Source organism: Epinephelus fuscoguttatus, linkage group LG8 (assembly GCF_011397635.1).
Source record: "Epinephelus fuscoguttatus linkage group LG8, E.fuscoguttatus.final_Chr_v1".
Lineage (NCBI taxonomy): Eukaryota > Metazoa > Chordata > Actinopteri > Perciformes > Serranidae > Epinephelus > Epinephelus fuscoguttatus.
This window is the reverse complement of record NC_064759.1, coordinates 42,746,728-42,757,558: the sequence shown is the minus strand read 5'-3', so window position 1 is coordinate 42,757,558 and position 10,831 is coordinate 42,746,728. Positions and strand designations below refer to the sequence as shown.

The 10,831-nt window shown below is 39.8% G+C and overlaps 1 protein-coding gene across 8 annotated transcripts in view; it reads left to right on the top strand.

Annotated features, from left to right (window-relative positions):
* The first annotated feature begins 727 nt into the window (after nt 1–727).
* The window catches only part of tcaim (T cell activation inhibitor, mitochondrial), a 28,177-nt gene continuing 18,073 nt past the window's right edge, over nt 728–10,831 (top strand). For 2 of the 8 annotated variants that reach the window (XM_049583177.1, XM_049583176.1), the window contains exons 1-6: nt 730–1,541; nt 3,279–3,411; nt 3,688–3,838; nt 3,918–4,173; nt 7,580–7,702; nt 7,938–8,035. In XM_049583177.1, the coding sequence (XP_049439134.1) occupies nt 1,477–1,541; nt 3,279–3,411; nt 3,688–3,838; nt 3,918–4,173; nt 7,580–7,702; nt 7,938–8,035 (826 nt within the window). In that variant the 5' untranslated portion in view covers nt 730–1,476. Of the gene's footprint in view, nt 1,542–3,278; nt 3,412–3,687; nt 3,839–3,917; nt 4,174–7,579; nt 7,703–7,937; nt 8,036–10,831 lie in introns of all 8 variants that reach the window. The other 6 variants (XM_049583169.1, XM_049583170.1, XM_049583171.1 and 3 more) reach the window with 6 other exon arrangements.

Sequence of the window (10,831 nt, the reverse complement as noted above, 5' to 3'; positions counted from 1 at the left end):
AATGAATGAGGGCTGCGCAATATTAGACAAAACTGACAAAGTGAAGACGATTTTGTATACTGCCATATGTATTGCAATATACAGTGTAGTGCAATAACTTGAATAGCTCTATTTGGAAAGAAGTCATCATTTGGGCTTTGGAAAGGCTGTATTTGCATGAAATATACATTTTACAATCAAACTGTCATGGAAATTGAGAACTTCACAACCTAAAGTATTAACCAGCAAATAAGTATGGCATATTGCCTTTGACTGATATTATATCGATATGATGAACTTATACTGAGAGTCTCACAATGTGACTATTGCACAAGAACACATTGCGATGGTGATGCTCTAATGATATTGAGCAGCCCTAAACTGAATTGAATTCTATGGTTCATCATACAAAAATAACCAGTTTTTGGATCGGATTTATGACCCCTGGACCATGTCTGCACTGCATAGTGACCCCCATCAAGTTGTTGGAAGTGACTAAGTAACTTCTACTTTAAGTACATTTTTAAACTAACTACTTTTTACTTTTATTTGAGTAGATTTTTAGATGGGTAGCTTACTACTTAAGTAGAATTCCATCAAAGTAAAGGTACTTTTACTTGAGTAGAATTTTTCAGTACTTTTTCCATCTCTGGTTACTCCCTCACCTCCACCGCTGGTGTGCACACCCGTCATGTTCCTCCAGTCCGAGGGGTTGCGCCAGAGTGACGCTGCTCTGTCGTCAGTAGAAGAAGAAGAAGAAGAAGAAGAAGCAGAAGAACGGAAGTAAAAACAGAGTCAGCTAAGCTAGCAGTCGTACGGTGAGGGCAGAGAGGGACTGTGCTCCTTGTCTTCAGTAGTCAGTTTACCAAATAGCCATCACTTGTAACGTATTTTGAGCCTTTGATTGTCAGGCAGAAGGAACTGACGGCCGAAGCTGTGCTGCATTGCTAATACTTGCCAGCCGGAGTCGCTAACAGGAGCCATGTTACGTAGCTGTCATTGACTCTCGTTAAAAGTCACATAGCAAACAACGTTGTAACCGTAACTAGCCGCTCACGTCACATCGACTCCTGCATGGAGCTTACTGTTATTTTAGCTTGATATGTTGACTCATTATGATTATTTAGACCCAATTTGATCTTTGCTTTGATGAATTAGTGAGTGTATTATCCATAGCGCTCAGTGCAACTCGTATAGACATTGTAGCTAACATAGTTGATAATCCCTTAAGTAGGCTAAGATGCTTATTCCTTGGATATTTTGTTTTGAGGGTTCATGTATTTGTTGCTGACACTGAAGAACATAACAGATAAACGATAAAATTGATCTCCCTTTGTGGGGCAAAATGAGTCATTTCCTCCTGGTTGCCTAAAGGTAATGTAACTACGACTGACTAAGTGCTGTGTTGTGCTGACAAGAGACGCTGGGTAAAATTGGTGAAATGATGTTCTGTGATATCAGGACTGCCGATGGACTGGCTGCATAGGCCATGGTTTAATGCTCATCTGTTGGCAAGCAGCACCAGCAATGTCAGCCAGCTCCCTCCTGAGATACACCATCAGGTAACACTGCTTTGAGATGTTACAGGACTTTGTGCATGGTGTTGGATGTGACGTCAGCTCAAGCTCAAGAACAGATGAGGCTGCCATGATTGTGGTCACCTCAAAGTGTCGATGCTAAAACCCCCAATACCCCAAAAGTTGTGACACTGTCTTAAATGTAAATAAAAACAGAATGCAATGATTTGCGAATCTTTCTGAACCTATGTTCACCTGAACACAGTCCAAAGACAAAATATTCAACATTCAAACTGAATACACTTGTTTTTTAAAAAAATATAATTTAATTTTATAAACTCATTCTGAATTTGATGCCTGCAGCACATTTAAAAAAGAGTTGGGACAGGGTCATATTTACCACTGTTTTACATCACCTTTTCTTTTATCAGTGCTCAGTGTTTAGGAATTGAGGACACCAACTATTAAAGTTTTGAAAGTGAAATTCTTTCACATTCTTGATATTAGGGATGGGAATCATGAGAGGATCCACAATACGATAATATTACAATGCTTAAGTTACAATATTATTGTGATTTTAAATATGTAGTGATATGCTGAGTATTGCGATAAAATGTATTGCATTCCATTACCTTTTTTCAACTGTACATTATGTCCCAAAGGGAAAACTTAGTCAACATCTGTTTTGTCTAATAAGATAAAGTTTTCAGTCTGTTCATCTCACTTCAGCAATTTTTTTTCAGCAACAAAATGTATCTAGTGGACTGAAAAGGCAATTGATTATATTATTCTGGTAGGTTACTTAAATGTGTCTCATTGTCTTGCTGGAATAAGCAGGGATGTCCCTGAAAAAGACGTCGCCTGGATGAAAGGATATGTTGCTCCCAAACCTCTATGGACCTTTCAGCATTCATGTTGCCTTCACAGATGTGCAAGTTACCAATGCCATGGGCACTAACACACCACCATACCATCACAGATGCTGGTTTTGAACTTTGAGCTGGTAATAATCTGAATGGTCCTTTTCCTCTTTAGCCAAGAGGACACGTTGTCCATGATCTCCAAAAACAATGTGAATTGTGGACTCGTCAGACCACAGCACACTTTTCTACTTTATGTCGGTCCATCTTTGATGAGCTCAGGCCCAGAGGAGTCGGCTTTGTATTTTGATGTTGTTGACAATATGGCTTTCACTTTGCATGGTAGAGTCTGAACTTCATGAGTATTAGTATGATCAAACAACTACTCTCTGGATGTTCACTGGTGTGATTGAGGGATTTTTTTTTTTTTTTAAACAGAGAAAATCCACCACCTGCCCCTCTGTCTTGTTTGCATTGAGCTTGAACAGTTCCACTACCATCACTGCACAAAGTCCTGTATTCACCTTCTTTTCTAATGAGAAAATACAGTTGATAGATTTTTTACAATAAAGGGGATTATGTCTTAACATTTGTGCTCAAATGATTAGTTAATTGACAGAAAATTAACTAATTAGAGACCATCTTGCCATGGGATCACATCAGCCCTGATACAGCAATCTGTGACTTGAAACAAATGTGGGCCAGGGGCGTTAAGTTTCCCTACTGACCCCTTCCCTACTTCCCACCCCTCTACTTACGCATCCTTGCTTTCACCACACCCATTTTCAAACTCTGCCTTCACTGTGGTCTCAATAACACATCTCTGAGTATAGTTCATACCACTAATACTTTATCCCTGTCTTTTTCCACATCATGGAATAGAACTAAAAAATAGTTATCTTCCATGTATTTTTCTCTGCAGGCTGGAGAGGAAACACATAGCTGCACGTTTAGTCCAGCAGAGAGCTCTGTCAGGGGCAGATGCTCTTAATGCACTCAGACCTTTTTATTTTGCTGTACATCCAGACTTCTTTGGTCAATACCCCAGGGAACGGGTAGGTCTCTCATATATCATGACTTGCTTAGATGAATGAAACATAATGTTGTAAATGAAACAAATGGAAGACTTGTGGGTAGACTGACATGAGGCGTTTTGATGTGCTCAGATTGTCAGTAGTGTTTGCAGCAACAGGACTACACCAACACAGACAATTGTAGTGTTTTGCTAGAAGGCTGCTGTTGGTCAGAACACACAACTTATTATCATTGTGCAAAGATTTTTTTGAAGAGGAGGCTTCACCACACAGTGTAACATTCAATGTGTTTCACAGGAAGTGAATGAGAATTCATTAAAGAGGCTAAATGGCTATCTGGACAACCTGCAGAAGCCCGGCTCACGCTCACTTCAGCCAATGAAGCTCACCTTTTATGTCAGGGACACAAAGGACAGCAGCGATGTGGGGCCAGACCTTCTTGTCTCAGGTGAACTTTCTATTAATATTACCTTTAATATTTGGGAGTTCTGTCTTTGCAAATTTAAAACCTCTCCCTTGGTTCTCAGGGTTCCGGTCAGTGAGTTTCACCCTGCACACAAACGATGTCTTGAGCACAGTGAAGAATGTCTTGAAGTCCTGCAGCCTACCCATGGAGCACATGAAGGGACTGAAAGCACATTCAGACATATCTAAAAGTCCACCAGAGACGGGGTTGCCTTTCTACAGACCTATCAAATGGGATAAAAGTTACTACACCTTCACTGGATTCAGAGACCCTGAGCAGGAGCTGCAGCAGGCCAGGAGAGTGGAGCCTACACTCATGTTAGTAACACTGGACCTCAGCTCTGTATCTCAACTCACAATTACAACTGCCATACATACAGTACATTATGAAGACCTGGGTGTCTGGTACAGATTGAAATATCAGAAACAGTTAGGCACCCCCTAAGGGACCGTACAAATGCCGCATTTTTTTGCACCATTGTTTTTAATGTAGATGCACGGCAGGCACACTCAAATGCCAGAGCAACACCGTTGTGATGCGTTTCTGAGTGCCTGTTTTTTAGGGCACATTGTCTGCACCCTGAGATAAACTGAGTTCAACTTTTGGAACGCAGCAGTGTGTGCTGCATGTCATGTGACAGATAAAAACCAATCTGTCCTCTCATCTGTAAAAAGCAGTCCGTGGTTGATACGGGGAAGAAGCTAATCATTTTAGTGCAGGCCTACTCAGAGGTTTATATCTGTCCCATGGACAATATTTTAGGCCTACACACTTCGAACAAAGGAAGCACTTGGCACATCTATAAAACAAGACAGGTGCGTTAGAGAAAAAAGACCAAAAAGTAGCAAAAGGACTCCCACACACTGTCCAAATTGCAATAAATCATTTATTTGCGACGTGTCGGTACTAGACCTTCATCAGGCAAACAGTTTTTTGTTCATGAGAAGCCATCTTAAATAGGGAGTGGTCGTTTCTCCACGACCAATCCCATTCCCACGCGTAAACACAGAGGGACAAAATCATCATCGGGTAATTTAACCACACAACACAAAGAGATTACTTTAGACTGATGTCACACAAAGCGTTTTGTTGTTTATTTACTGTCTCTGTGTTGTGTGGTTAAAATACCTGATGATGATTTTGTCCCTCTGTGTTTACGTGTGGGAATGGGATTGGTCGTTGAGAAACGACCACTCCCTATTTAAGATGGCTTCTCATGAACAAAAAACTGTTTGCCTGATGAAGGTCTAGTACCGAAACGTCGCAAATAAATGATTTATTGCAAGTTGGACAGTGTGTGGGAGTCCTTTTGCTACTTTTTAGGCTTACACACTTAAAAAACAGCACCTGGGAGAAGATCAGCTCTGCACTCTGGATTTCATGGAAGTAGGCTATGATACGGTGGTGGTTATGGTTGCTCAGCAAAGTCTCACAACACTTTTTCCAGGTGGTTAAAGATGCTGCATATGTACGGCCCCTAAAACCTCTGTAGTTTGTCTGTAGATTAAACAACCAAGATACAACATGTATTGGTGAGCTTTAGAGGTGCTTTTGAACGTTTGACAGAGCTAGGGTAACTGTTTCATCCTGCTTTCATTCTTCATGCCAAAATAGGCTAACCACCTACTGACTCCAGCTGTATACTGAACACATAAACATGAGATTTTCATTTTCATCACTTGAAGTCGATCTTCACACACACCATTTTCTGTTTTTGACTTTTTCATGTTGTTCAGCCAAATACAGCAATCAAAGGAACTCCTCTTTCTGTTGTCAGGAGGTGGGCATCATGTTTTCTAGTGAACATTTTTGGAACTGCCTGTGTATGCAGAGCCCATATTGTAGTATCTATAGAGGCCAGGATCTGAAGTAAAGTATAATCAAAGCTTATAGTGGGGCAGATAAGCTCATATATGGAAAGTATTGTGCATTTTATGACTAAAGCATGAAACTTTCTACAGTGTTTCTATATACCATGGAGTTTGTTTTTAGACGTGGACCCACTTTTGAATTGACCTCTGGAACTTGTCAGAGGCTGTACATTTTGGGCTGTGAAAAACATGTTTTTTTTTTTCACTTTCCTTTTTTTTTACAGGCACAAAGGCAGTATATCAAAAAGAAGAGCTGTGGAAGTCACTAGTCATCCTAAAATTGCTTTAATAGGTGAAATCAGACTTATATTCTGTCAGCTGTATAAGATATATATACAAACCCACCCTACACAAACACAAAGACAAAAAAAAAGAACTTTCAACAATTCATGTTAAATTTAATTGAACAGTGCTGTCATCTTGACATTTCTTAATCTACCCTAGTAGTAGTTAAGTATTACATGGCATTATTAGTGAGGTTTAACAGTCTCCTGAGCATGTGCAAAGGGCAGTACACCTGAGAGCAGCCTTTTTGCACTTGCAGCAAGTCGTACACCCTTTCTTGCAGCCACAATGGATTAGTTCATAGCAGCTCTGTGAGGCTTCTGGAAGGGTGGTCCACAGTGGCTGCCATCCCACTCCTTCTTTCACCCATCCCCAATCAGAAGGGCTTGGCAGCTGAGGGTCAGGTTCCAAGGCTTTGCACCAGACATAGGGCCTGATAGGAATGAATGAATGAATGAATTAAATTTGTTTATTTTTGGTCATCAATAGTAAACACATAAAAAAACTTACCTGATAGGTGGCCCGCTTAATGTGTTGCTCTAGCGCAGCCTTCGTTGGTGGCATGCTCTCCAGAGCTCTGGATTTCTGAGCGAAGAGCTGTTTTCTAGCTTCATTCACCTCTGTGATTTCACTTGTCCTGTCATACATTAGTACAACAAAGCAACTTGGCAGAGAGCACAGAGTTCCCAGTTAGTGGGGCAATGCAGTTTAGACTGCTTAGATGTAGTTGGCTGGGCTGGATCAATCAGAACATGGCATTTTGACATGATGCAGGGACAGTGTCAGTGTTCTGAAGAGTGCAGTATATATAGCTCGCTGACACGTACAAGAATCCTGTACTGCACAAGAACTTAACATATTAGGTGTAAGTGTATATTCATATTATTTTATATAGCTATAGTCTTTGATCAGAAGGAACATGATTAAAATACTCACTTTTCCATACATCAAAATGTCACTCTTCTCTCTCTCGCAGGTGAAGTAGCCAACAGTAAACAGTGCATCCAGCTAGCTCTACTGCCCTCTGCTGGACTGCAACAGTAGAATCATGCTACAAACTGACACATATAGACACAAGGCAATGGCTGAGGAAATAACAAGCATATATAATGGTCAATAATGGGCGAAAAGTGGAAAAATTGACCTCAATGCTGAGGTCAATGACTCCTCAAGGTCACCAGAGGTCAGACAGAAAGTGGGTCCACATCTGAAATTAAACCCTGGGGTATGTAGATTATATGCTGAAAGTTTCATGCTTTAGTCGTAAAATGCACAATTGTTTTGCTTATCTGCCCCACTATTAACTGTGTTTGCTGCTGAATCAGTCATGTACAGTGTGTTTGTGGAGCTTTTTGACAGAAAGTAGCAGCTGCTGTAGAAAACAAACATAATCCATGCCAAGTTGAGTAAAAAAAAAATTATGGTCTGGAAAACCAAAGCAATGAACTAAAAGATGCTTGAAAGCTCCATAGAGTTTAGGGGAACTGTAGATTTGAGTATAACTCTGTGGGTTTTTCACAACTAATAGCCAGCTAAGAGTGGTTTCATGTTGCCTTTTCTTCTTCAGCTTGTGGCTGAGAAACAATGAGCCTGAGGCAACAAAGAAGCACGGTGCTAGTCTTCCCCTGAGAGAAGAGCTCAACAGACTGAAGAAGGAACTGTGTCACAAATTTGATCTTGCTGATATCAGGTACACTCAACTGTACTGTTTGCCCTAACACTTAGTAAGGGAATAAGCAGTCAGTAGTCAACCCTTAAGTGTGTTCCTCTGTATTGTGAGTAACTGTGGAGCATGATTTAAATGACACAATAGAAAAAGTTGTTAGAGGAACTGGGACTTTTGAGCTTTAATTCAAGTCTATGCATGAACTTGTGTGAGGCTGTGTACATATTACCACGATGATGATGTCAGTTGTGTGGTGTAGGTGGCAGCGCAGCTGGGGAGTGGCCCATAGGTGCTGTCAGCTTCAGAGTCTGAGCCGACTGTCTCAGCAGAACCCTGAGGCCCTGATCAACCTGCAAGGTAAAGAGTCTCACTGAGGACAGTACATCTGTCTGTATGCATTACCTGTCTGTGCTTTATGCACCTGCTGTGGAAAACAATGTCCTTATTTAGGACAAATAAACTATTGTCTGTCTGTCTGTCTGTCTGTCTCTCTCTCTCTCTCTCTCTCTCTCTCTCTCTCATATCATAGTATGTGATTTAACGTATGGGGTACCATATCATCTCGCAATACTGGTGTAATTTTTGATATGATATGAAAAAATCACATCATGATAACTGCTATATTTCGACTTGTTAACATACTGACGTCATACTGTTACCCATGGTAATAACTAGCATGGCTGACAGCTAAATTATTACTGACTCGGTGGTGGTTCCAAAAACAGGAGCAGCTCCAGTAGTGTAATAAATCGTGGCATCCTCAATGTTTTATGAACAACCCCAGACTTTTAGCGTCTTATCGCCCAGAGGGGTCCGGGTATCATCGGATAATTCGTAATTCATTTGCAATTCAGAAACCAGAAAACTAAATCACGTGATCTATTCCTTTTTTGTTTCCAAACGAAAAACCAGAAAACCGCTTTCAAAAGACCGTGCAATTTTGGTTTTTGCAAATTCCTTTTTTTCATTTTTCATTTGGGACAGACAGTAGCGTGGTGTACAGACAGGAAGCGGAAGTGAAGCGTCAAAATAAAATCCAAGAGGGTAGAATGGCCATTCTATTAAAAATGTAACACCCAACATTATGCAAACACAGGATCTAATAAAATAAATAAATAGGCCTACATTTGCTATGCATATTAAATATATATTTTATCCATAAAATGTGTGATATATTATTTAGTTGCGTAGTGTGAATTAATAGCCTAATTAATTACATATGTGGAAATAGCCTGTGTCGTCTTTCCCAGTCACAGAAGTGACAAGCAGAAATTACCATGTGTTACCAAACTGTTGTTAACCAGTTCACATACAGATGTTACTCATTTCAATGCCGCAGCCATAGTGAAGGGGGTGAAATAATTGATCCAGGACTAGCTGCAGTGCACAACAACAACCAGCAGGTGGCACATGTCAGCAATTGAGATGCAGCGTCCAACTGAAACTGTTTGAGAATTAGCAGTAGGCTACGGTTATATTTTCTGCCGGACCTGTACAGTATACTAACTTGTTACACAGTCTTAATTTCATAAAGGACATTTATATTATGATATTTAAACCAACCATCCGTATTATGAAACATGGAAATAAACGGTAGAAAGGAATTTGCAAACACCAAAATTGCACGGTCTTTTGAATTTAGTTTTCTGGTTTTTCGTTTGGAAACAAAAAAGGAATAGATCACATGATTTTGTTTTTCGAAAAAAAAAAACAGGTGACTTCCGTTTTTGGTTTCAAACGCAAAAACGAATTGACTGAATGTCCGCAGACCTGTTCAATATTCAATCCAAAAAGGAATAACCGTAAAAATGAATCGGCAAAAAACAAAAATGGGCCGGGTTTGATTGGTTTTTCGTTATTTGATTCTGACACCAAAAACGGTTTTCCATTTTTTTGTTTTGAATCAAATAACAGATTTACCATTTTTTGGTTTTTGAATTACAAGTGAATTCCCAATTATCCGATGATACCCGGACCAAGAGGGAACTCATTCAGCGGCTCTTCTGACAGCAGCACAGCGTCTCTACCTCTCCTCTCCCGCAGTGCCCACACGAGAGTCAGTGTTATCAAGGGTCATAAACCTTTGGTAATGTAAACCTACATGACGCCTGGGGTTTGACAAAAATGTATGTTATGTTAATGTGCAATAGTTATGGTAGCATAACAGCCTGTCACAGGTTACAGCGTAATGATTAGAGGAGAAAAGGCAGAGCATAAAGGTCCAGATGGGAAAAAAATGACTCCGTCATTTAGGATTTTGCTAAAAGAGAAGGAAATCACCTATTGATTTATATATATAGATCCCAGAGTGCATTTTTGCGTTAACAATATTCTTGACGATATGACAAATTGTAAAAAAAAACATATTATTATTATTTAAAAACACAGTATTGCAACACAAGTGATATAGTTTTACATGTCAACCGAACAGTTTTCCTTCAGATATTCAGTAAAAATTAAAGAGAAATGATCTCATTTCAGTAACAGTAACTCAGAGTGAGATTCATATTCTGTATACAATATTTATAGTGCAACAAAATAAAATCTAAATGTTCTAAATAAAGTGACAGGCTGTTATACTACCATAACTATCACACATTCACATATATGTAGTTTAATTGTCGAGCCACGAGCGTCATGTAGGTTTACATTACCAAAGGTTAATGACAAAATCACTGGACACAGACTCCCATGTGGGCACGGCGAGAAAGGAGAGGTAGAAACGCTGTGCTGTTGCCAGAGGAGCCGCTGAATGAGTTCCCTCTGAGCGGTAAGTCGCTAAAAGAGTCTGAGAGGTCCGGAGCTGTTCATAAAACATTCAGGACATCACAGCTAATCCCACACTACTGATACTGCTCCTCTTTTTGGAACCACCACCGAGTCTGTAATAATTTAGCTTTCAGCCATGCTTGTTTTTGCCATGGGTAACAGTATGATGTCAATATTTTAACAAGTCAAAATATTGCAGTTATCATGATATGAATTTTTTATATCATATTAAAAATAATACCAGTATTATCAAGAACGATATGATACAGCACACCCCTAATTTTTATACTTATTTTTCATGTATACACAAATGTTTTAGAGAATGTGTGGTCATGAAACTTTGCCTCAAAGGAAAGGATAAGTCATGAAAAAGCCATGGAAATG